Here is a 27,213-nt window from a genome sequence, read left to right as displayed (position 1 = left end):
CGTGCGTTTCCACCCCGGGTCTATGTGTACATAGCACGTTGGTTGGAATAATGTTCTCTTTACGCTACGAAGGAGCTTTCTGCCTGAGTAACTACGGCCAAAGCTTGAGGGAAATGGGTTGGCATCGGTTCGACCGGGTGGAGTGATGGAAAGGAAGTTTTTCCTGGTGATGCTGTTAATTAAATTTTCGCACCGTGCTCGGTTCCCCGGCCCAGGGAGCTCCTTAGGGGACAAATTCAATCTGATGCTCGCAGACGAGCACGCTCTACGTGGAAAAGGATCTTATTTTAGACACAAGATGGTGTAGCTTCGAAGGAGTAGCTCCGCAGCAGATGCAACCAATGTAGCAGCACCTAGGCAAAAAGAAGGCAAATGGCGATAGAGGTCTTTGGTAAAACTCCTTCTAAACTTCTAACAGAAATAAGACTCATTTGATTGAAGATTCATTTTTTTTCATTTTGGGAAAGTATCCATCGTTCTTTTCTTATTGGTTCCAACATTAATAAGTTCTTTTTCGAAAGAACGAACAAAAGTGTACTAATAATCGGCCTAAAGGACTATCGATCCAAACCACTCTGTGGTTAGATTTCATACTTTTGTGGCTGCTGCTGAGCCCAGTGTCCGACGGAATTTCGCAATAGGTCCTATCGGATACAGCAGCCTGGCACTATATCGAGAGAGACTGTCTCAATGTCCAATTTGGACAATCTGATGATTTTTTCGTTTCACTTGCAGAGCTCTGCGTGTGTTTGTAGTACTTTTGGAGCGTAGGAACCCACCAGCATTCCGGCATATGTGTGTGTCTGTCGAAGTGGCCAAAGGGTTAAAAAGAGCGCGAGAGCATCCAAAGCGACCGAGACGGAGAAAGGATCGGAATCGGATACCTATCGGACCGTGGACGTTTTGGGGGGGTGCACTAACACACCGTGCCTCGGTTGCTTCAGTGTGGGTGGCACATCGGCCAAGTGGGTGGATAGTCGGGTGGCCGGTGGGCCGGGTCTCGGGCTGATGCTGCTCTCAACCAAAACTCAACGCAGCGAAACGAGTCAAATGAAACCGATGCTGTGGCGGGAGGCGAAATCATGACCTCCAACCGCCCCAACGCACGGAACCGTGCCGTGGCGATAGATAGGATGACATGGTTTTTGTCACCAAAGTTGCAATCAAATAATGATACACAGCGGAGCTACTCGTGCGGCAGGAGAAAGGCATGAGCTACGTAGTTGGCCGCATCTTCCTTGTAGCACTTGAAACTGTCCGAATCGATTTTCGTTCGCAGTGGCATCGGATTAAATCACGTACCTCGGCATAGTTAATCTTGCTCCTGCCATTCGGATCACTCTCCACGCCTCGGGCTTGTATCTACTTAATCATAATAATTAAAATGTTGCCGCGCTAAGTAGATTTGCCTGCTGTTTACATCACAAAGTAGGTGCTGCTGAAATGTAATAATATCAGCTTGCTCTTACTTATCTATACACAGAGAGAGAGTACACAGCGTGATGGACGTGGAAATACTTCCAAAGTCGCTTTCCGGATTTATTTATGGCATGGCATGTTCGACGCGCTTTCGTCGGGGTCGGTTTTTGGTCGCTGTGCCCCTATGTGAAAACTTTACGTATTTCTTAGTCGCTCCCGCCGTCTCTTCCCGGCCGCAAACCAAGGTATATAGAACCGGCAGGACATGGACGTGCCCTGCGGAGGGACTATTTCGCTATATACTCACCAGCAACAGAAGGAAAGGCAGAATCGGCCATCCGTTTTCTCTGTGTAAGTGCACGGAACGCGCGAAAGTGTTGGGGTCTTCGGCTGCCACCCGCCAGCGACCGCTACTTCCGGCACCTCCGGCGCGGCAAGTGCTTGGTAGCAACATGATATGACGCTATTTTACTTTGTAGCCTGCGATGATATAGGGCTCGTTCGGGTCCTGGTGTCGTCTAATGGTGCCGTGTGCGAGCCTCCTCCGGGGGATCCGTCCCGGCGAGGACGGAGAGCGGCCAGTATACGAGTGCCGGGTGCAGGTGTTTCCATTGTTCTTTTTCTTTGCGGATGTTGATTACAACATTCGTTACGCCATATCCTGCTGTGCGCCTGTACGGGGTTACGGTTAAATAATGGAGCCACTTGGCCAGAAGATCGTGCCATGGTCGTGCGAGGTCGACGGAGAAATTCCTTACAGGTTCTTTACATTACAAATGAGTTTATTCCGCTTCGGAACCGTCTGCTGTTTGAACCAGCCAGGACGGGGTTTGGCAAATTAGTTTCGATATTTGCATAAATTTTAACACATTCCTCCACCCGTACGGATTCGTTGTGGAATTTATTCCGTTCAAAAAGCAACCCTTCAGGATATAAAGTAATTCGTAGATAAGTACTGTTGGGATCACTTTTTGGCACACCAACATTGATAGTGTGCTAAAGTTTTCAATGCTCAAGGAAAAACCTCCAGGTTCACTCGACAGCCTTTGTTGGCCATCTTGTAACGATCCGCTGCTGCTGTTGGCACTGATTTCCGATCCGTGTGTACCGCACCGGGCCCAGGCATTAAAGGCCCCCCCGCGAAGGGGCACTGCTTCCCGGATGTTGTCAATGATAACAATTTCAAGCCCGGTGACAACAGGCCGGTATCGGGAAAGGAAAAAAAACCCCACCACGTGCATAACGAAACCATGCGTCATTTAGATTGGAGCGATAGATGGCTTAGTTTCGGGTTGTTTTTTTTCTTCCACACGAACCGAACCCTGGTCGGGCTTTCGGGTGGGTAAATTACGACCGCAATTGTCCTGCGAACTTTGCGGAGCCCCCGTGTGGTGCGCCTGTCTCCCCAGGCGAGCGAGCCAGCTAATTCGGCTTACTATCGGCTCCCTGCGTACGTGTGCGCCCGTATGTGTGGGCAGTTTGTTTGCTCCTGGCATCGCATCTGCCAGGATTCATTGCACACCCCAGGATGCGTGAAGGATGCGCGACGGCGGCGTTGGGGCCAACTATCCGCCTGTAAGCGATCGGCCTTCGTTACCATCGGGTTTGTTTGCGTTACCGGGTGCTGGGCAGGGGCAGGGAGGGCAGGCAGGTAGCAGGATCGGCACCGACCGGAAACGCCCTTCGGACGAACCAGAAGCATTTCCGCCTCCCCGCCCTTCCGCTTCCGCTTCGTGACTCCGGAAAGCTGGCACACGCACACACTCGCAGCGAAACGCAATGGTTTCCCAACAGCTGGCGGAGCGCGTGACCACTGCCCGTCTCGCTCTGCCGCCTGGCAGTTTGAAGTGAGACCGTGAAAACCATTTACAGCCGATCGGAACGCCCCCTTTCGGGCTGCTGATTGGTGTTCTCTTGGCTAATCAGCTCTCACGATTCCGTCTTGGTGTGCGTCTGCCCATTGTGTTCTTTCTTTATTGCCTTTATTGCGCTGAAACAAACACGCGAAAGAGAGAGAGGGTGAGCCCGCGAGTCGATTATGTACTGGAAATCAAACAGGATATCAGTGGCTTTACCAAGCTCATCCGATCGAAAAGAAAATCACTCAGCTCCCTCGCTGGTGTGTGTTGGTGTTTACTCACTTTGACGTCCTTTGCCTCCTCCCCTTGCGACGCAGCATCTCACTGACACACACACACCGACGGGAGTGCGGAGTGCCGTTCTCGTTCACGGGTTGTTCACTGCTCACTGTTCGCTGCTCGAAAGAGGTGATTGCGTTGCTGCTTCAGCGCTGCGTTGTAACATCGCGGACTTGCCGCAGAAAACAATTGCGCGAAGCCAGAACCGCGGAGAAACAATACCGCGGCGCAGTGCAGTGCAGTGAGCTTGTTTTGTTTTCTATCGATCCCGATCAAAGTGTGCGGCACGGTTTCAAAGCGAATTACTTGAAACACTTCGGTCTCCGTTCGAACAATAGTGGGCCGTGTGAATTATTGTGAGTGCGCGGCCTCGATCGTTGCGGTAGTGCCCAGATATTTGCCGGCGGCATTTGAACGCGGTGAAGAAGTCAAATTTACTGTTAATAAGAAAGGGCAAGTGAAGATGATTGTTTGTGGCCGGCAGCACGAAGGATGCACAGTGCGGTGGAGCGTTGCAGCTCAGAAGTAGCGACCGCCAAAAATTCCCACAGTGAGACACGGTCGGATTGATGTCGGCCTTCGCCCGAATGACACACCCGAATGTCCTGCCGCTTGGCAATTGGGTCCGCAGGAAGCAAGGTTAATTTGCGGCGGCAAGTGACAAAGGAAACCAATGGTTGTTTCTCTCAGCGAGGGAGAACCAATAGAAGATAAGTTTGGTGCTTTGCGTGAGGTGCGATGTGTTTCCGGTAGTTTCTGGAAAGCCGATGTGCTCGTGTCCGTCCCGGGAGTGTTTGTGTGAGTGTGGTGCCAGAGGCCGATTACACAAAAGCCACAGCCATTGATGCTGATCCCCGCACAGCAGGGCAGAAGCATCCGAAAACGGTAGAAAGTGTGCGTGCGTGGTGATTGTGGGGCAGTAGGCAATAGAAGCGCACAAAACGGGCAAGGATCGGCAAGGACTGGCAACCACAGACGGTCGCGGCACAACGCGCCAAAATTGCGCCAAACACAAACAATCTGGCGGTGGTCAGACAACCATCCATGGCCGTCGGGCCACCGACGGGAGGATCCGGCAATCCTCCGCACCACCACCCGGTGCAACCGCACCCGATCCTCGCGCCCAGCCCGCTCTTTGCCTTACCGACGTTGAACTTTACTGCGTCGCAAGTCGCGACCGTCTGCGAAACGCTGGAGGAGTCCGGTGACATCGAGCGGCTGGCCCGGTTCCTATGGAGCCTGCCGGTGGCCCACCCGAACGTGACGGAGCTCGACCGCTCCGAGGCGGTCCTGCGGGCGCGGGCCATCGTCGCCTACCACACCGGCCACTTTCGGTACGTTCTACGGTTTCGAGTGCCGACAAATTCCAGATTGCATCCCGATCGATAGCAAACTAATGTCTTACAATCTCGCAATGAAAATCACCGGACCCAAGGAATGAACAATTCTTCCGCCATTTTTGGCTGATTGCTACACTCGCCTATGTTAAAATTCCTCAGTCTAAAAGATGAAAACACAAAGGATTTTTTGTATCAATTAAATGGCAATAACATATGTTTTTTGAATGGGTTATGAAACGACGTTTGTGCTCAGCGAAAGCGGAAAATGGCCCATCAACGTGGCAGCAACCATTTCGCACTCTCGAATTCGCCCAAAAAAACACGGAAGAAAGGCGATTGAAATCGCTTCGTTTTTTTTTTGGAGGCAAAATGGTCAATCTGCCGGCCATTTTATCAGCGTGACTTCTTCCAACTTGCACCACGGGACCGGCTGGACCCGAAAAGACCTTCGCAACAGCGGAGACAGCATCCAGCAACGGATTGGCCGCCCGATAGAAGCACTTGATCGGTTTCGGATCGGGGTGTATCGTTGAGACGGCGCAAGAGGGCCCCCGTAATCGATCAATTTCGAGCTCCAATCATTTCGAATTCGATCCGAGCCCCCACACCGGGTGAATGATCCGCTTCCGGAGCGTCGACGGGGATCGAAATTTGTAATAATGATCTCCAAATCGGAAGATTACCGTTTCCTCTCGCTTTCGTCTCACCAGCCCCAGGTTGGTCGAAATTGGCAGCCTCCCTGTGGCTCTCGAGAGGTTGACTTTTCCGGCCGTACCGTGGCGTAGCCAAGCCAAGCATATGGACATGGTTGACGAGCCGGACGGGGAATCGAGCCGTGGGGCTCGGTCCGTGGGCCGCCTGAGGTGATTGGATCGAACCAATTTTCGATAAATAATTTAATTAGCCAGTTAACCCAGCTCGCTATCCACCCCGAGGGCAGCTGTTACCTCGCGTGTAGGTGGATCGTTCGAAGTTGTGGTACAGTTTTGAACAGGTTTCGATTTTCGGCAAAAAACAATTGCGCCACGCACGGCGCAATGGCGTCGATCCGGGGCCCGTGGTTCCGCCCGTCGACGGGTGTAATTGTAATTAATATCCAGCACAAACACGCGCTTCGCCCATTTCTGTTTTGATTCCGCGCTTCTGGGCGATGTTCTGGAGCTCGTTTGCTATAATTCCGCTAAATGCTGGTCTAAGGAGCTGGTAGATAATGAGCAGGAACACGCTCCTTCTGGAGATTGCATTCCATCGGGGGTCTGCCTGATTCAGTGGGCGTCAATATATGCTAACGTTTGCCTACAACTTTGCAGTATTTTCATTCAATCGATCGATTTCAAACGCTTAACTTTTATGAAATTAAAGTTTCAGCGAATCTGGAGCAAACTTAGCTCTTGTTGCCAGACCAAAATCCGCACCCAACAATCACTAGTTTTGGGTGCATTGGCTTCTCTTGCACGATGTGTGGGTTTTCCGATTCCCTAAAAACGACCCTTCAGCTTATTTACATAACCACCAAGGTGGAAATAAGATTTAAACAAAATTGCTTTTCAAATATCATACCGTTTACGTTGAAGGTTCACCCACTTTGGAAGAAAGTTAATATTTCAGAATTTTCTGCTAGTGTAAAGCGTCTCATTCGTAAATTTCAAAGTTTTTACTACATGTTTACAATTTCCAGAATGAGTTTGACGTTATAAAGGTCAAGTAATCGGTAGTTTAAAAAGTGAACGATAAATAAAACACTGAAAGGATTTAAAAAGGCTTCAATGATGCAGAAAATAGGCACTCCGTTTGATGCTTTGAGGCTTTCAAGGCAAATAAGGCACAGTTTTTTGGTACTTATTATTCTGCATAATCTGCACCGCCACACGGAGCTACTAAATTAAAATGTGTGCTTCTGAAAATAATTGTGATAGAAACAGAAAACGTTTCTCATCAATTTCTTATGTATTGGTCTTAAAACTAACTTATCCTGAACCCGTGCGCTTTGTTGATGTTATTTTAAACTATTTGGACTATAAAATTCGAATCGAACTGATTGCTTTTTTTATAATCATCTCCACCCAAACAGGGAACTGTACTCGATACTGGAGCGACACAAGTTCACCAAGACGTCCCACGGTAAGCTGCAGGCGATGTGGCTGGAGGCGCACTACCACGAGGCGGAAAAGCTGCGAGGACGACCGCTGGGTAAGCACGATCGAGTGTGTATTGCCACTAGAATCCCGGGTATGGCGCCCGAAAAACGGAAAATCCCTTTCGACCCTCCTGTGTCCCTGGGGTCGCTGGCGTCGATCGTTCGTAATTAAGTTTTTCACCATTTTCGCCGTCGATCATTATCGTGTGTGTCTATTATCCGGCTACCGTGCCCGCTACCGTGGGCAAGTTTGTGCATTAAAAATGAATGTGGCCAGTGCCATTAATGTAATGGATCGTGGTTCTTTGGACTAGCAATGCTCGACGCTCCTCGATGGGCTCTCGTGAAGAAGGCAATCAGAAGCGAAATGACGATAATACGCGTCGCTCAAGCTTAGTGGCTCACTGGAGAGCTAGTTGAGGGAAAAACGTAAAACATTAGCCGGCAATGTGCGCTGGACGGTCGCAATGGGTCATTAGATAGCGGAGGAATCGAGCGCCTTATGCGCCCGTTATTAGCCCATTTGTTTGTATATTTACATATAAATGATTGTTTATCTTCCACAAAGCGCGCAGCCGAGAAGAACCGGTCCGATTTGCCATCCTATCGTAGTGCCGTAGACGAGAGCTTGATACAATTTGCGCAATTAATGCAATCGCATCTTCCGTCCCGTTGTAAGCCCGTCGAATGTAAACCATCGTCGTCTTCGTCTGCCAGCTAAATGCCGAACGATGAACGATTCGGCGTGATATCCGTACCATCGTAATTGAGGAATTGATTTGCATTCCGAATTTCCCGGGGCGGCCTACCATCTGACTGGCCGACGTGAGCAGTGAGCAGCGAAAAACCGTTTCGTAAGCGGGAAATCGACTCCTTCGTCCGGATGTTCCCGGATGGTGTGCTACCGTTCGCGCGAAAAGTGGGAAATTGAAAAACGCCAGAACACAGAAAAGTCCCGACGTGGAATCGATGACGCACCGCGCCGACCGACGACGAATGGCCGATATGACGATATCCTTCGGCCCAGTAGTGATAATTTGTCTCCCCTCTTTTTTTGTTCCATTTTCTCGGTCTCCTGCGACGGATCGGATCGAATCGGATGTGTGGCCGGGTCGACCACACACACAGGGCCGGTCGATAAGTATCGCGTCCGGAAGAAATTTCCGCTGCCGCGCACGATCTGGGACGGCGAGCAGAAGACGCACTGCTTCAAGGAGCGGACGCGCAGTCTGCTGCGCGAGTGGTACCTCCAGGACCCGTACCCGAACCCGACGAAGAAGCGCGAGCTGGCCCAGGCCACCGGGCTCACCCCGACGCAGGTGGGAAATTGGTTTAAAAACCGACGCCAGCGGGACCGGGCAGCGGCCGCGAAAAATAGGTAAGTCGAGTTTGCGCTCCATTTTTTATTCCGTCGTCCTTTTTATTTCTGGTGGCCGACTTCCGGCCGAAAGTGCGAGGTGGCCCGACTTCTCGACACTCCGGTCTGGCCGACAGGAGCGTTGCTTCTTTCTAACCGGCGCTCGATAATTGACCGGAAGGATGGGTGAGAATTGGACCGTGACTGGGATGATAAGGATATTGAGGTTTTTTGTGTCACCAGGAGTTGTGAGTTTTTGTGCCTTCCGTGTGCCCTGTTGTCCTGTAGTGAGGTGTAAGAAGTCAGGGCATCGTGTGGCCTTGCTTCCGGCGCCCGTTATTGAACGATTATTTCCGTGTTTGCTCCTTCCGTGGCGTGGAGGCTTCACATGGAAATGACTGGAAATTGGTACTTTTTCTTCCGTTGCTGTGGCCCCATACCGAAGAGTCCTTCGGCGAGTGCCGAATTCGCATAGGTCATTCGGCGCATGGTTTTTGTGGGCAACATTTGCTTCAATTGATGGGCATTTTGTTGAGTTAGAGAGTTTGAAATAACTCGTTCGTTGAATTTTGGGACAATTTTCTTTTATTGCTGCAGGGACTCTTTTCAATTGTTACTTTCTTCAATGTTTGGCCAAACTGAAGTTACAGCTCCAATGATACCAATTCCATTTAAATTACGATTTTGTATGTTTTATTTTGATTTAAAGTTCACTCAACATTAAACGCGCCCACTTTAGGCGTTCGAGTGTCTTCACAATGGGTAGTTTGTTTAACTTACTTATGTTCGTTCGTGGGCGCCTACAATGGCCCCGTTTTTTCCCTCTCAACCATAGGCCACCCCAAAAAGGGATCTCGGCTACCTAATTATCATTTGTTGCCTATTGTTTTGAGTGTGCATTTTAAAAAGCGAGTCGTTAGCGAGCGGCGGGCCCTGCCCTGCCAACTCTGCCCGCCGGTCATTTCCGGAATGATGTGCAAATGAATTTAATTAGATTGCCGTACTCTACGGTTCACTTCGGCCACGAAAGTTCTGCCAGCCGATGATTGGGGAGTTTTGTTTTAAGAGCGAATGGATTTTTTCGAACCCCGAACCCGAACAATTAAAAGGACCCATTTTGTGATTTGTTGTTTTCTGCGCTGTGACTTTCGCGCCAACCTTTCAGCGACAAGGGGTTGGGGTTGAGCTAAAATCGTAGTGTGCCTTGCGCTGGCGAGAAAGGTTCCTTTTAATTATACCCAAACAGTCCGGCTCTGGCCATTTGAAAACGTCAAAGCAACATCGCACGTTAAAACAGATTTTACCCGAACGGACAAGGCTGACTCGACTCTGCGACTCTCGCATGGAAAAATAAACAATTTGTTGGGGCCTTTCCATCCAAGGATGGGGCCAAGGATCCATCGCGAAATGTAAATTGCTGCGCTCAACGCACTTTGAGTTTTGCTGGAGCGTGCTGAATGTTGGCTAGGCCGGGGGTTTGTTTTATTTTTTCGGCTGGCCGTCATTACTGGCCGTCGAGTGGTATTGATGTCACATGTCGTCGTCGTCACCGGCGGTAACCTGAAGCTGCCCGAAACCCGCGCATTTACATGATGGTGCATAATTAACGAGCCCGAGTTCTCACGGAGGCTGTCAAGAGCGCTGATGCCGTTCGAAAAGATGGCCGATTGTTTGCTGAAGCGTTTTTGCACTTTGTTCACCACGCGGAGTGTCCTTGGGTCGCGGAATTAGGCAACAGTCAGAGAGAGAGAGAGAGCGAGAGAGAGAGAGAAGATTCCATTTGAAATTCATTCGTAGAAAAGTGTGTTACTTGGAAAAAGGTACTTTAATATTTGATCACAGCCGTGTCCTTGCCGTCCGAAATTCGTTTCCCGACGGAACCGTTTCCGTTGCGACTCGGGCTCTAATCTCGGACCTTTAATGCTCCGGCCGAGACTGGCCAGCCCGGGATTTACTGGCCGGAGTAACCGCAAATCATTCACACCCACCAAGGGGCTCCAGGCCATTGCCGTTGACTTGGGCTAATCTGGGGGCTATTATTGCCGCCGTCGTCGCCGGTGCTACCGACGGTCACGGCAATCCGGGGATGTTCCGGCTCAACCGCACTGCAAAAACAGCTCGGAGCTCCTCGTAGGCAGCCGTCGTCGTCGCCGAACTGGGTCAGGTCATGGGTCCGGCCGGCGACCCGGGTTCCCGGGTGGAATGTTTGTCGGGAAAGCCCGGATTACGGTTAGCGTCTTCCTGTAAATATTGTGACTATTAGAGCGGCTTTACGGCTAATTACCTGACGCGGCGGAGACCACCGGGTGCCCGATCCGGTCCGTACCCGCCCGTCCGTAGTGACTGAATGGATCTGGAAGCAGCGCTCCAGGTTCGCCCAGATTTCGACTGGTTCCCTTCTGGACACCGGGGGATCAACCCGTTCTACCTGTTTTTGCGACGGAGTTTTGTTTTGATTGTGGCCTTAGAGGTGGAGTCGGCCCGGAGCCCGGATGGAGCGGATTATCGAATTCTTGGGCCACGGTTTCGAGTTCTATCAATGGGCGGCCGAAGATGGCCCGGCAGAGATTAGCATTACGGGACGCATTACGAAGCTACATTATGCACAAATGATTCGGCAGCATTTCATAAACGTGGCCGAGCTTTCACTTTTGAATCTCGTGGAACTCTTGGAACCCTTTCTTGGAACGTGATTCACCGCGCCCTATCGGATGGAGTTGGATGCAGTTCGTCAAGATGCCGCCGGGGATTCGATCAGTCGGAGGACGGAGCCCGTGACGGATTCGAATCCGTTGAGCTCACCAGCTTGATGGTACTGGTCAACCACCACCTCAGGACTCGCGAATCGGGTGTGCCTAGCTGACACGGACCACAAATCTCCGTTCTCCGTTCGCTGCTGCTGCGAGGCTGTCCATCTCCCGAGCGTTCGCCCTCGTGAACGGATATTTTCACTTAGCCCCAGCCAGCCTGGAAACCCGGGCCAGGAAACCGTTGTTCACTCGGCCGCGTGAGGCGGGGCCGACCCACGACGCCACGAGCCCCGGGCCCCGGGCCCCGGGCTTCCCTAACAGCTTAATTCACCTTTTGTTTGCTTATTTGTACTCTTCAACAGCTCAATTTTGTGCAGCATAATTGATTGGAAATAGCTTCTGAATTACCTGGCAGTCCGGCCACGTTCGCGATCGCCATGAGCCTGAGCCTGTCTGCCTGCCTGCCTAACCGTCCGTCCGTTTTCGGGGATGTCCATGTTGTGATGCTGAAGCCGGATCGGGCCGATCATGACCGAGGCTGAGGCCGAGCTTTCGGGCCGAGCCCCATTCATGTCCGCCTATTTGTGGGCTCCTCGACACGGCCTTCGTCGTCGTCTCGGGGGGGGAGTTGATGGGCAGATAAAGCAGCAGCAGCAACAGAAATAGAGACGGAGAGGAACGCAGAGGCAATGGAGCAGTGAAAGCTCGCGATCGGCCGTTGATACGGCGGAGACCCCTGGTCCGGAGTTTGGTCGAAGCTGTCGAAACCGTGACGGACGCGCGTACTGAGAGAAGCAGAAAGGAACATCCGAGGAAGAAAAAAACCCACCCAAAGGAACAACCAAAATTCATGCGAGATGCGAGATGGGTTTCGCCTTTTAGCGTCACTTGTGATGCAACCGTTTGCGATGGTTCACGGAAATCGAATGGCCTGAGAATGGCCTGACTAGGATAAGGCTCGGAGGTTCGCTGGGTGGCCCTCTGCGGGCGACAGTATTGGCTCCTTTTTCGGGTTAGAATCGTTAGCCCTTTTTTAGCTTGGAGCAGTTCATTCGTACGGGAAGTTCGATCGAATCGGACGACTCCCTTCGATGGCGCGCTCATAACGAGGATCACCCGAGGCGGCGATGACGATGGGTTTTGTGGCGTAGTATGTGCGGCTCATTAAATCGCTCTCCCAACCGAGGGCTTTCTCATGACATTATTATTATTTAAATTTATTAACATATTAAGTCGTTCCCAGCGGCGCCAGCTAACGGTCCTTATAGCCGACCCGAAAACCTTCCCAGCCAGATAGCCAGAGATAACGTGAAACTCATTCCGTGCGTGCGTAATTATAAAGATAATCTAACACCGGATGCTGGGCCGGGCTGGCCTGGTATCATCAATCAACCGGTCCGTGGCTGGGATCGGCCGTCCCCGGCTCTCGATCGTCCGATTTACAACTCCGTCGATCTACATAGCGACGTGCCATTTTGCCGAGTTTTATTGATTGCCTTCAACCCGGGAGGGGGGGCGCCTTAAGTGGGGCCACCGGTTGGTTGGTTGGGCTTCACTTGTTCGAGACCACCCCGCGGAACTCGCGAAAGGTCACCACCGGCGTAGGTCAGCGCTGGCTGAACACGGAACGGAATAATCCGCTCGCCGTAATCCGCCTGTTGCCGGGGTTGGGGGGCGTTCGGAACACATTCTGTCAATTGAAGCAATCGCTCCGGCCGCAAGGGCCGAGAGCATAAAATCCAAACCCGTGTGTAAGTTAATTATAGAACGCGGACGGAACCTCCCACAAACCGGGCCGGGGTCCGTGCGATCTTTCCCTAATTGAGCTCAATTGGTAATTTAGGAGTTTAAACTGTCCCGTTCGCTACTTGGGTGCGCGCGTGATTCGTGTGGGTCCTTGCGAACGAGGACGCTCTGTTTAAGCCGCGTTTCTTCGCGGCCATTACGTGCCGTGCCGGGACCAGCGAGCAGTACGCGGTGACGACAGGCTCATAAGCTCCTGTGAGACAACAAAGGATACCTGTCAATGGGTGGTAGCCTACTACTCCTACTGTCTACCGGTTCGGTGTCCTGCCTTTACGCTACTAATTACGTCGTCGAGTGACCAATCGAGTCGACCGAAGAAGCGACCCCATGCAGATGGCCTTACCCAAAAACCGGTACACGCATTCCTGTCGGTCGAGCCGATCGTGTCAACAGCTCCTAATGAGGTAAAACTATAATTGTGCAGCCATCCATAATTGGCTCGCCGACTCGTCCTCGTCCCTGCTGAATAATCGGCATCATAATTCTCGGCAAGGAGCCCGATTTGTCGCTCGGTTCGACTGCGTGTGCGCGCGCGCGTCTTGAGCTTACCTCATGCATTATGCATAGGCCGGGTCCATTTGTGGTCCATTTTTATATGTTTTCAATTATGGCAGCGCGGCGGCGCCCGGGAATCACTTTCCGTGCCACGCCGTTCAGGGAAGTGACAGTAGCCGGGCCCCCGGGTTCCCGGAGGGCCTGGTTAGCCCATTACCGGGTACTGGCTCCTACGGCCCCACCACGGTAACTGTCGTTGCCTGTTGACAGTTTTGTGGCCGGTGAATGAAGGGCAGCAGCCGAACGGAAATCTCGATTTCTAATGAACTCTGCCCGTGGCCCTGGTGCAGAAATACCGATAATTAAGCGCGCTAATTAATTCCCTGTTTCGCTTCGCACGATGCGCTCGCTGCTGCTGCTGCTGCTGCTGCGGTGTCCGTTTATGACAACTTACTTCGGTCGTCAGCTCGAGAGCTGAAGAATTGGGAAGCTGGACAATGTAAAGGGTGAAGGCTGCGAAAGAACGGACCACAACGCAAGCAATGGCTGCCGAACCTTGGCCGGCCCAGCGCACATGATGCTTGCAGATGATGGCTCGCGATGACTCCCGGCTTCGGGTTGCGGAATTTGGAATAATTTTTCATGCTTTCGCGTGTAAAGATTATGACAGCTGGGCCGATAAGGGCCGAGGCAAGGGGTTGGGGAGGCCTCGGCGCAATTTGTTTGCTAATGTTTTGGTGGTTTTTTTTTTGATGTTGTGCAGTGGTGCCCGCCGTCGCTCTCGTAAATCATCTGGCCCGAGGCGGGTTGAGGCGGGCAACATTTTGTGGATGTTTAATACACTTTTTGGCGCATGAAACCTTTTCATTAGCGGGGCCGCAAATGAACGCTCGCGCAATCAGCAAGGAAACACGCACGGGCACAGTGTGTTACGCACGCTAATGGAGCCCTCAGAAACGGAGGGACTAATGTTAATGTGCTAAAGACCCCATAAAGTGAGCCGAGCTCTCTTGGGAAGCAGTGACAAAAACTCCCGAACGCAAACATGTAAAGCTGAGCGTTCGCTTAATTTTTTATTTCTTTCTTGAGTCCGGTCCGGTTTCCGGTTTCCAAAGTCCGATTTTGTCCATCATTACGAAGTCGCACATGCTCCTGGGCTTTGCGGATGATATCGACATCATCGGGATCAACCGTAGAGCTGTGGAGGAGGCCTTCGGACCTCTCAGGAGGGAAGCTGCGAGGATAGGGCTCACCATCAACTCTACCAAGACAAAATACATGGTGGCGGGTAGAGAGCGTGGTAGTCCGTCGGATGCTGGTGCTGAAGTGGTGTTGGATGGGGCGTCTTTTGAGGTAGTTGACGAGTTCGTCTACCTTGGTACCCTGGTGACATGCGACAACGAGGTTAGCCGCGAGATAAAAAGGCGGATAGCAGCCGCAAACAGGACCTTTTACGGTTTACGTAATCAGCTGAGGTCCCGGAACCTGCAAGTCCGCACTAAACTTGCGATCTATAAGACGCTGATCCTCCCGGTGGCCCTCTATGGCCATGAAACATGGACGTTAAAAGAGGCTGACCGGAGGGCTCTTGGTGTTTTTGAGCGTAGGATTTTGCGTTCAATCCTTGGTGGCAAGCTGGAAAATGGTGAGTGGCGCAGACGCATGAATCATGAGGTGTACCAGGTGTACAAGTCGGCAGATATAGTCAAGCGAATAAAACACGGCAGGCTGAAGTGGGCTGGACATGTAGCCAGAATGCCGGAGGAACGACCAGCGAAGACTATATTCAACAGAAACCCCGATAGAGGCCGCCGACTCAGGGGCAGGCCCCGCACTCGTTGGATGTGTGCTGTCGGCGAGGATGCCCGCGAGATAGGTGTTGGGGGTGATTGGAGGACAGCAGCCCAGGACCGAGTGACGTGGCGTCAAATGTTAGACTCGGCATTGGACCGATAGCCGGTCTGTCGCCGAAAAAGTAAAGTAAGTAAAGTAAGTAAGTAAAGTCCGATTTTGGGCGAAAATTTACGTTTGAAAAAACGTGAAACTAACAAAATGTTGAACATTTGTTGATCATCAAAACCCCATTCGGCGTGGAGCTCAACATAATCGGTGCGTAATTTGCGTGCTCGGCTCGCTCTTACTACCGGGATCGGAATCGGGATATCCGTATCAAAAAGGACACGTATATATGCGCGACACACCGAGCACACCCTGCGGGTGTCCCGGTCTTACGGGAGATTGCAAAATCGCACAGTCGCAGTGCGGGGTAATGGTAATCATTCTCACACGAGGTTTGCTTTGCTTTGTGAAGTACTTTCGCCCCGATTCGGCCATTAGGCGGCAAGCGCTGGCTATCGTTAGGCGATCGTCGGCGGAAGCATTACTTGATTACGGGTGTAATGCGCGATCAACACCGCTCTAGTTCAGCCAAAGCCAAAGCCACGGAAAAAACTGGAAGCGATTCCCGAAAAATTTGCTACATGTTGCAACATTTCAAACCATAAAGCATAATTACCGGCCGGGACGGGCGAAGTGTAATTTGATGAAGGGGTCCTGCGCATGCTGCACACACATTAGAGCGCTGCCACCGGGCGTTTGATGATGATGATGAGCTGGAGAAACCCTTGGCACCCCCGTTGGGACCATGTTGTATCGGTGACTAAAGCTTAAAGCTCCCGCTTAATGAGTGGTTTGATAGATTCGCACTCGGTCACCGGTTGTCCCGTCCCGAGCGCACGCCGTAGGTGTGATATCATAACACACACGGCCACGGCACACCGTAATTTGTGTCCGTTTTTATATGATTTAGGCGACACCCCTTTAAATGCATCCGATGCACGGCGATAAACAACGGCGTTCGTGCGACGGTTCCATTAGCCGTAGGTGGCCGCAGGACCATTTGGGACTTAAATCGTGATCATTTGGAGTTTTTTGCAGTTCACAGCCTTTGCGTGTGAATGTTTGGGTTTTTTTGTGAACCACACCAAACATGTTGCCCAAAAGAGAATAAATATGCGGCAGCTGTTTTACCAGTTTGTTCTGCATCTTTAAAATCCTTTTCATGTGATGTTTATTGCTTTAAAATGTATTTCACGTGTTTTAGGTTGTGTAGAAAGTTACTCGTGGATTAATGCAAAAAATACTCCCGAAGCTTCTCACTTACGCTGAATGAGTCAACAGAATGACTCATTTATTTGTTATTGTTTTACATAAACTCGGCTCTCGTTGTTACATCGATGTGACGTAATGATATTACTTAAATAATGATATGTGTTTGACAGTAATAATCATTGGTAAAAGTTTAAACAACAGCTTTTTTAAGAATCTGATAAAGAAAAGGGCTAACGAAAGTCATCGTCATTGAGTCATCATAATGAACATACTCTTGCTGAGAGAATTTGTAAGATGTGAGTCACACGTAAACGGGGCTTGCAGAAATAATAGCACAGTTTCCCAACGCCTGAGTGCTATGGGAAAGATTAGAAAAAAAATCTAATTGAGTTCCACATGAATTGAAAGAAAGAGACATTGAAAGACGGAAAACCATTTGCGTATTACTGTTTGTATGGCAGAAAAATAAGGGATCCTTGTACCGAATTGAAACCCGAATCTGGATGTGGAACGTGGATTTATGACGAAAATCCTAAACACCAAAAGGCCTCCGTCAGCCTGGTTAATTCTTAAAAACCTATGTCATTACCTTTAAAATAATCGTTACCTTAAACAATATGTCTATGTCTGGATTTGTTCCAATTTACGAAACGGTGCCAAAGTTCTATTTAGGAATAACCTTCAACGCATTCGACGTATCGGCTTCTAACTCAACTATAGAGTGTAAAAAGTTTCCAAGGAGCGGCCTCTAAAGTTTAGCGAATAGTTTTAGCGAGTCAAAGTTTAAAAGTTCACACAAATTAGCCGACAAAGTCCTTCATGTTCCAAATCAGCTAGATGTTAACAGTAGCACATCTTAACATTTCATTAACCATGCACATCATGGCGACAATTCACATCGAAAGCTCATGAAACAGCTCGACCGGTCGACATCTTTAATTTGGCTTCTCTAATCCGGAAGTGCTATCATATGCGCGGCTGGCCCGATCCGCCCCGTATTGGCACACCCCGGGTAAGAGCCGGATTACCCGGGGCACCCCGAAGGGATCCGACGTTTGACAACTGCCATCGAAAGTGGAACGGCACAACATCTCACTCCGATTTGTCTCCGATTGTCTGCCCGAACTGTTGGAACTCCGTTTGGAAGCGGCGTGAAAGCGTGAAGGCCCATCCCAGGCCCCGGGGGCCCCCTTCGGGCGCATCTAATCACCGTCGGATGAAGACATTACCGCTCCGCTACCCAAAACAACAACGGCCACAGTCAGGGCGCAGCTTTTCGGGTGACAGTAAACGGTTGCAACAAACAGCAATCAGACCGTCACCGAACCGAGACCCCGGCACCCGGAACATGGAACCCCTCACGGAACTCTAATGGCCCCTGGACGGGGCGGCTGGCGTTCAGCTGGTGTTGGATTTGTCGTGACATTTGTGCAGTCACGCGTCACCGCGTGAGCTGTGCATTCGGGCGGGAGTGAGTGATCATTGTTCACCGACGCCCAATCGGAAGCATATTGTTGTTGTTTTGGATCTGATTTTACTTTAATTGCAGGGATTAGGCCGGGCGCTCCGTGTTGATGGCCGAGATGGTCCTCGGCCCTCCATTCCCATTTCTGAGCCGGGTGTCCTGAGACCTGGACCTGGAAGTGTGGAGTGCGAAGCATGCGGTAAGATTTGCGGCCACTTTGCACGTTCTGCTTGGGTTAGATCCTATCGGTTGGGACCGTCGCTACCGTGCGCCCGGAGCCCAGAGGAGGATCCGGAGCGAAGAGAAGCGAAGCGATCTCTTGGGCGAGAAACCCCTCAGCTCAGCAATCTCTTCACACACGGCCCTCGCTACGGCTTGAGCCGGGAGATCCGATCAATGGTTGCCGAGAGATTCCGCTACCCGACTCGTCCTTCTTGGGTCTCCGGCGTCCCGGTGTGTTCTCGTGATTTCATACCTTGTTGAGGCGCCAAGTAGTTGGCGGCGGTCGCTTGGAGTGTTTCTTGCTGCTGCCTACTACCCGCTACCCGGGCTTCGGATCGGTCGAGTGCCGCGTGCTCCGGACGGCGAGGAACTTTGCTACGAGCTCAAGTGCCGCCGCCTCCCGAGGTGGCCACATTTATTGGGATAAAGCCCACAGCTCACGGAAAACCTCAATCGACTACCGAAACGGTGCGCCCTCTCTCTCATTATAGTTTTGTCCGATGAAGTCACAATGAAAGGGCCGCGTCGTCGATGGGGACTCTCCACGGGCGAGTGGCCACCACCCTCGTGAGGTCCGGGCCCGCATGGACCGTGCTCGTGCTTAACGTGCCGTTGCTGTCAGGCTCGCCCGCTACAGTGACACATCCGTAAGCACTGTCTTGGCGGGTAGTGATTGATTATTGACGGTATAATTTGCAGCCACGAAGCGACCCGACAGTAAGTGACCCCCTACACCGCTCGATAGAGTAATTAAAGACCTTTTGCAGCTGCTAGTTGGAGGGAGCCCCCGGCGGGTCGTTACTTTGTGGAAGACAGTGCGGCAGGCGCTTTAAAAGGTTTTACCCACCACCGCTACCACCAGAGAGTGCTTTTATTGATCACTAATTTGATACGATCACTTTTCAACGCCGAGCGTGCGCAATCATTCGCACCTCGCGCACGAGAGACGCTGAACTCCACGCGGGGCGTCCGCTTTGCAGCTAATGTGGTTGTTACTTTGTAATGGACGGCCAGCGAGTGACAAAGAGAAGGACCCGGAGTCGTTATCCATCAGGCAGCAATTACTGGCAGCTAGTAGTAGCCATCTACTACCGGGGGATCAGTAATGGCGATCCTTTCCAACCACGCTACAATGTACAATGTTGCTAGTTCGGGTAGTTCGTTGAAGTTTCGTAACGATCGGCTAACGATGTGCCTTTGATTGTACTTTTATCATCTTTGATTTCGTTTTAATTTCCCGTCGATCCGGAGTGGTTAACGTTCCCCAGAAGTTGTCCCCAAGCCGCATTGTAACGGTTCCACCCCGGGTAACCGTATCCCGGTCAGCGTCAGCCCGTTGCGACGATCTGGGCGATCTAATGTACCCGGTGACGTCGTCTGGATTGACGACCGCGACGTCAGTGGACCTCCCGAAATTGCGAACGGCAGATCCATGACAGGACAGCCACGGCCTACCCACCGGTAGCCGGGTCCGGCGGTATCGGTTATCAGCCGGACCCCGAAAAGCTCGATCCTCGCAATCGCAGACGAGAGGGAGATCGAAACAAAGTAATCGGACACATCGGGAGACTCTTCGGGGGGGGAGCACGCCAATCCGCGCCGGGGATTGCAAAAAGAGATAGAATATCACGTCAGGAGCGATTAGTGAGAGGTGATTTCACATTCTTGGAATCCAGCGCAGGGCCTTCTGTCGAGGTCTCGCGGTGGTCTTGGGCCGCCGACGTTAGAGTGACTGATTTGCGACCCAGTTGGACCGGACCGAGTCCGGAACGGATACTGTGCATGGATTACCCGGGGCGGGTTCCAGTGTCCAGCTCAGTGCGCACTAACTTGGTCCGAGCCTCGGCGGACCTGGAAGCTGCTACGCTCTTACGTAATGCTCGGTTACCGGAGTTTGAACCGGCTATTCGGAGTTCGGATACTGATTTGTGGCCAGCAACCCGAACAAAAAAGTCACTCACATTTTCCATACTGAGATGAAATATCTGAGCGCCGATTCGTTTCTCACCAAAGGCCAGAAAGAAAGCGCAACACCGAACAACTTTTTTGTCTCTGTCACGCTCATGTAGCATCCAGTCCGGCACTCCAACGCCAAACTGTTAGAAACTTAGTTTCATACAAAACGTACGACGCACGACGCAAGCAATTCGAAGAGGTTCAAATATTGGTGTAAAAATAATGTTTAATAGTGAATTCTAAGCTGTTGCTTATTTCGGTAAGTAAATTTAAGCATCGGGAAGCATTTCTTGAGAGGTATTTACTTCTAAATCGTAAAAGTAAACCGCATTTGTTTACATTTTCAGCCGACCATGAAATGGAACAAAGTGTCATCCTGCTATTGAATGCCGACAACACAGCGGACGATTACGATGGAGCGAACGATACGACGATGCAAGCGGAATATCGAAAGCGACAACGCAGTGCTAAACATTTGCCAAAAAACAGTGCCATATAGAAAAGTGAAACAATTGTTCAAAAATCGTTGTTGTAAAAAACTGAATAAATGCAACACTTTGTTTACAACAGCAGAACGATTTGACAGTTCATTGAGAGGGTGTATGGGATGAGGGGAAGAGAGAATAAAAATGTAGGGGAAAACGCTCACGGCGCCCATACGATTTTTAACGTTATAAGGGTCCAGGATAGCGGTATAAGGCGCTCACTCCCATACATTTTACCGGTACAATTTGCACAGAACTCCTTTACTCCGGTAAAACCGCCATACTGAGAGGGGGCATCTCACGACTCGAAATCCGCGGCTAGAAAAATGAAAAATTGAGCGATTTTTTTGTTCGGGAACCCTGCGGAGAGCGACCCTTGTGCGACAATTTCGCCCCAAAAACCACCGACACCGATATCCACACGAGGCGTAACACAATATCGGTCGTGTGCGGTAAATTTCGCTTTTGCGCAGCCGACCGGAAAATATTCATTTAGTTTGATCGCCTCCCTGGCCGAAACCAAACCCCATAACCGCGCACCGCACCGGTTTTTTTTTGCGATCGGCAGACGGCAGACGCCTCGCATAAGGTTCTCGCATATCGGGGCCACCGGTTGGCCACGCTGCCACTAAATGGGCATCGATGTCAGCGTTGGGTTTGGGCCGGAGAACTCTACTACCAGCTACCGTCCGGTCCGGACGACGACGACCGTGTCGTGTCTTAATTGATCGGGACCGTGGACCGCGGTGGATAAAGGATCGGTTTCAAAGCCCAAATCGTGGGGTTCGATGGGGACGACGACGTCCCAACCTGTTGGCCACACAGCCTGTTAGCAACAGCTGCTGCTACCGTGCCTGAGGGTGTCCCCCAGCGGACCCCAGATCCCCACAGAATTCGGTTCGGTGGTTTGAGGTTTTGAAGGGTTAGGGTTGCCTGTCTGACATTCGATCCCGATCCACCGAATCCCTCGGTCTTGGGCGGTGGTGCATAACCGTTTGATTGGCACACATTCCGGCACGCTGTGTCCACCAGTTGGACGTGCCCAAATCGAAGGACTCTGCGTGGGCTTGGGGTCTCTGACTAGATATTGAACTAAATTCACTAGCCGCTCCGGCTCGGGGAGTTGGTTCCCACAGGACAGGCCACTAAATAGAGTTGTTTTGGGCAGTGGATCGCGGTGTGGTTAATGGTTAAAATTAAACGCAATCATTCGATCGACCGATGATGCTGATTGAAACACGAAAAACACAATCATAAATCAACCCACCCTGCGAGCCTGGTCAGGAGCCCTTATCGACATCGATCTCAACCGAGATTCGCTGGTTCCCAACCGAAGTCCAGCGGACGGGCTTCGAACACAAATCATCAAACGATTTGATTTTGGTTCGCGCCGAGATCGATCGATCGAATGAACGCTCCGGTTGCTCCGGACCCGCCTTCGCCGTGGCGCCCTCGATTCCGGACGAGCGCGCAACGATGACATTGCGGATCGCCGCTTTCTGACAGACAATCGCCGGGACCTCCGCACGAGACCCACTCAGTTGGGCGCGCGCGCGCGCCCGAGGACGTGTTGACGGCCATTGCTGAATGGGGCGAGAGTACACCGTCTTCCCATTTGTTTGTGGCACAATAGTACCCTGGCACAACAATCACAACAACATCAACACCAACAGCAGCAGCAGCAGCGACAACGGCAGCATTCATCGCCGCCGCCCAGGCGTAGTCAAGAACAAATAAAGATGGTCGTTGAAATGAATACAAACAACATGTGCTTGTCCCGCGGGGCAACGAGATCCCGGGATGGGCCGTGCCGCCATCAGGAGGTTTTCGAGGCAACAATGACTGGGCAACTGACTGACGAACCTCGGCCGGCTCGTCCTTACGCCCGGTCGAGCGTCTCCCCGGGGGAACTCGAAGACCTCAACGAGCCGCAGCCGCAGGAGCCAAAGTAAACCTCTCGTCGGTCGACGCGGATCGCTCACTGGCCACGCAGCACATCATCTGGAGAGCTCGGCGGGCGGTACGGCAACGAACCTCGATTCTTTTCACTTCTTGAAGTGCTCTGCACTCGATTTCCATGCCCGATGTGGTCGATACGGGCGAGGGATCTAGAACGGGATGATCTTGGCGCGGGTTTGCAGTATCCTTACCGAATTGTGGTCCCCATCGACAGACGGGTCCCGGTGCCAAAGAGCCTGCCGCCAAAAAGGCGGTTCAATTTCAACGGAATGTCTTGGCGCGGTGCACCAGAAAGGCTGTGGTGGTCGCCACGGCATTCCAACGCCGGACTTGATGGATAGGGAAGGAAAGGGGAGTCCACTCACCGCAAAGGGCCGCCGTCGCCGCCGCGCACATCCAAAGCGGCATTAATTACTCAATCATCTGCCAACAGGCCAACGGTCCGTGCGGCGGCCGGTTGATATCCGAGTTACCGTGACACGTTTTTCGCCTGCCGTGAGCTGGCAAATTGTTGCCAGCCCGCCATCGTACGTGGTGCCGCACTGCAACCGATCTCTTGCGACATTGCGACCCGCTGCTGCTGCTGCTGAAGAGAGACCCTCGAGGGCAGCAGTACCACATACTTGTCGTCCTCCGCCGGCCGGGCAATTATGGAATAGCAGGCGGCGTCGTGACGGAGTGGTTGACAGGTTTGGAGAACTTTTTGACACCTTGCGCAGCTGGTCCAAGCAGCAGCAGCAACTGAGGTGGTTGAGTGGAAAAATTGTAAAGAAAGGTAATTGAATTATTAAACCCAAAGGTGGTGAGTTGAGGAATCAGTAATGCTCACCGCTTTTAAGACTACCGGAAAAGGGACGTCTAATATAGATACTGGGTTGTTCAGTAAGTTTTGAGCTTCGATAAGAAAAACACAATTTTATGGTTCGCGATACACTTTCTTATTCAGGTTGGTGTCTCTGAACATCATAACACTTGTTCCAACGAGATTCCAATTTATGAATTCCGTTCTGTTATGACTCCTGTTTATTAGGTCTGGAAACAGATAGCAGTCGCTAGAAGCCAAATCTGGTGAATACGGTGATTGCTCCCACAAATCTGCAAACCCGACCTTTTTTCACGAATTTTCTTCTTCAGTTGGTCTAAAAGGTTACAATAATAATCGGAATTTATTGTTTTACCAATTTTCAAATTCACACATCTCTTTAGTCTCTTGCTTTGACTTAGGATCATGGCGATGGACTCAACTAGAAGTGTAGTGACGGTAGCAGGTTGTAGAATCGAGTAGCTTCAACTCCATGAGGACGCTGTTACCAAGTCGGAATACTTGGAATGCAAATGCTTGGAATACAAAAACAGTTATTGCACATTAACACGGATGTTCTTCCATCCACTTCTCAATCTCTGAACCTCAATTTCGTGTCTATAAAAATAACGAAAAATAAAATAATATTTAAAATTCATCTTCATTGACACTCCAAACGTTGGGTAGCCCAGTCCCTAATCTACTCCTCAAACGTCTGGACTATCCTTCACAGTGGTTCAAAGATTCCCAGTGTCCGTCCGTGCCGGAATCAATACCATTGTAATATGTCATAACTCACCTCACCACCCTAATCCGCATCTAACTGTCCCACTATCCGGTTGTTCCCAAACAGTTCCCTCATTGAGATCGGAGCGCGTGACAAGATCGTATCGATCGCACCTAAGCGAGTTCCTCCACTCGCACACCGAACGCTAATCCGAACGTAAACGGAACATTGTCCGGACGACAGGCTCCGACAAGCATCGCGTCGGGCGCAGGATGTGTCAAAATTTCAACAGGCATTTATACATCATTAATGATACTTAACAATACACACACTGGCCGGTGTGACGGGTCTCGCGCCGTTCATCGCCAGGGCCAGCCTCCACCGGGATCGGTACTGTCCGACCGTGTCCGGCAGGCGTTGCGTTACATTTCCCAAACGTCCCGAAAACGAAAGGGGCATACAGATCCATCAGGGGAACTGGTTTCTGCGGTTCTGGGTACCGTTTTGATGGACCGATTGCCTGGCGGACCCGAATCGCCGTCGATTATCTCGTACTTCTTAATCGTATTCAAATTTGTTGCTCTTGTCACTCGGTTCGGGGGTGCGTCACAGGCTTACCACCACCACCCCGGGGTACGTCTCCTGTGGCCTAATGTGGCCTGTGATCATGATGATGATGATGATGAATAATAAAGATACATCTTCTCGGTTCGGTCCGGCCGAGCCCGTGTCTCGACAGCCAATCAATTATTGGCGCGAGCTGGCGCGCAACACTGCTGCAACGCGAGTGAGAGCCGAGAATTTGGGAAATTTGGCGCCTCAACTCCCCGGGATACACCAGGCACAACCAGTTCTAATCCGGTACCTACGGTGGGCCTCCGGTGATAGATCGATAGCCCCGTGCGCTGGATGCGATCGTGGCCTAGAGGCTAATCCGCCTAAGAGTATTTCTGCGCCCTCAGCTTACGGGCCGGGGCTGTGGGTTTAACGGATGGTTCAATCTTGTTAATCAAATCTTTCACACACATGGCAGAGGGGCGATCATGTTCCAGGTCCAGACGTCTTGACAAATTGAGTGATCGTTCCCAGCAGCAGTCGCGCTGGCCACACGATGTCATACCCGGCCGATTGGTGTGCGCCTAGACTCTGCGTGCGTACGGCCCCGTAGATCTAGTTCGATCGACCCACAGCTCCTTCCTGTTCCTTCGTCCGATATTTCACTTCACGGCCCGGACGGCCCCGGAGACTTGGCGCTGGTGATGGCGAATGGCGATGGGCGAAAAATCATTCATCAATCATTGACTTATGATACATCTTTATGATAATGTTGTACCCCCTTCTGGTGTACGGCGTCCACACGGCTTTCGTTCGTTTCTCAGCGATCCACGGTGGGCACAGCGTCGTCATCGTGCGCCCGGCCGGACCTCCTCCGAAGCGAAGCATCGGCCGCGGCAGGCGTGTACGGGCATTAGTCCCGGGCCCCGGACGGTTACGGTGGTTATGAAGATGGAAATTAACAAACAACTTTATTATTATGAAGAAACGATTAAATAGAATGAGGCGTACGTTTCTGCCGTTCAGCTTCTTCGCGTTCGCGTCCGGACGTTCGCCGCTGAGTGTGCGATGGAATGTGAGTGTGGAGAGAAAGAAGGAAGACTGGCCAAGGGGGTTCCACACGGTAGCTGCCATTGGCCAGTTTTGCCAGTTTTAAATTGTGTGTGATTTCAAGATCTCGTCGGCCAGCCAGCCAGCCAGCCAGCGAGCGGGTTCGGGCAGTGCACTATTGACGCGCTCTTAGCGGCCGCGCTCGGGGACAACATCATCCACCGTCTAGTGAAGAAGGCGAACCAGCGCAAACAGTCCGTAACAAACATCAAATAAACGACGAGCACTTCAGCGAGCTTGGCTTGGCTGGATGGCAGAAGTTGCTAGAACTCCGGATCCATGACTCTCCGGAGTGGCCTCCGAGGAACCTCCTCGTCATTACAGTAATTTGTCCGAGGGCTGGGCCCAGGTCACCCAAGAAAAGTGCGGTACATAGACTGCGGCACGGCATTTCTGGGCTCCGGGTCTCTCGTCGCGGGCACTCACCGGTGCGTGTGGATACGTGTCTATAATTACATTAATGTGACGGGTAGATTACGATCTTGACAAATGAAGATTTTTACACCACGCTGATGGCGCGACTGACTGGACGAATGGACGAGCGCGCCCTTCAGCTACCAGCCCATTGAGCGGCACTTCTTCACCCGGACGACCGACCGCAGGTGATGCCGGGCTTGAACCGTGTGGTGCGGCGGTGTGAGGGTCATCGGCTTGTCGAGATTTGGTTGACACTTTTCCAGGCGTGGAGCATCGGCAATGGGTTGTTGGGTAAATAAGCTCAACAAGAAGGCCCATAGGCACTCTGATTGCTTCACGTTGCACAGAACTGTGGGGAAACTAATTTGAGCTGAAATGGTTAATAGTAACTTACATCACGATATCCAGAAACCGCCTTTCACCAGCCACCCCGGGGAAGTCACCAGAATGGTAGCTCCGGTCGGACAGCCTCATAAATCAATCCACGGGAGACAGTAATCCGTGGTGTGAAATCGATTGGTCACACTTGCTATTAATCTAGACATTAAGGCGATCCGCTCCGATCCGAGGCCAATTCGATGAAATCGTATCCATCGCGCCGGATCCGGAATGATCCACTCTACGCTATGTGCTCCGATCTCACCGATCGATCCGATAATTGTCCTTGACGGTTTTTTTTCTTTTCTTGGACTGCCCACCGAATTTCCCACGAGAACTTTAATAGCGGCGGTTCGCTCCGAGGGCCGGATTCAGTAATCGGGCCGGAGAAGTGTGCCCAAACAAATGCTCGACTTCGCGCCCAGCGTTTCGCACGCTATTATCCTTCCGAGTCGGCTCTAATTGATTGGCCCACTCGGGAGGCCCAATAATATTTGTCAAGTGGCCAGTACTTGACGCGCGCTTAATAGAAGCCAAGTTCTGCGGGCTGTTGAAGGTGTTTCTGGTTGCCGCAACTTCTGCCG

The 27,213-nt window shown here is 51.5% G+C and overlaps 1 protein-coding gene across 1 annotated transcript in view; it reads left to right on the top strand.

The window, feature by feature from the left end:
- Positions 1-4,601: 4,601 nt before the first annotated feature.
- LOC131209354 (protein Optix) overlaps positions 4,602-27,213 on the top strand; it is a 51,554-nt gene continuing 28,942 nt past the window's right edge. Inside the window, exons 1-3 of the mRNA XM_058202407.1 lie at positions 4,602-4,891; positions 6,969-7,087; positions 8,163-8,412. Of these exons, the coding sequence (XP_058058390.1) occupies positions 4,602-4,891; positions 6,969-7,087; positions 8,163-8,412 (659 nt within the window). The remainder of the gene's footprint in view (positions 4,892-6,968; positions 7,088-8,162; positions 8,413-27,213) is intronic.

Source organism: Anopheles bellator, chromosome 2 (genome assembly GCF_943735745.2).
Source record: "Anopheles bellator chromosome 2, idAnoBellAS_SP24_06.2, whole genome shotgun sequence".
Taxonomy (NCBI): Eukaryota; Metazoa; Arthropoda; class Insecta; order Diptera; family Culicidae; genus Anopheles; species Anopheles bellator.
The sequence above is the reverse complement of the archived record's forward strand: the minus strand, read 5'-3'. Positions and strand labels throughout refer to the sequence as shown.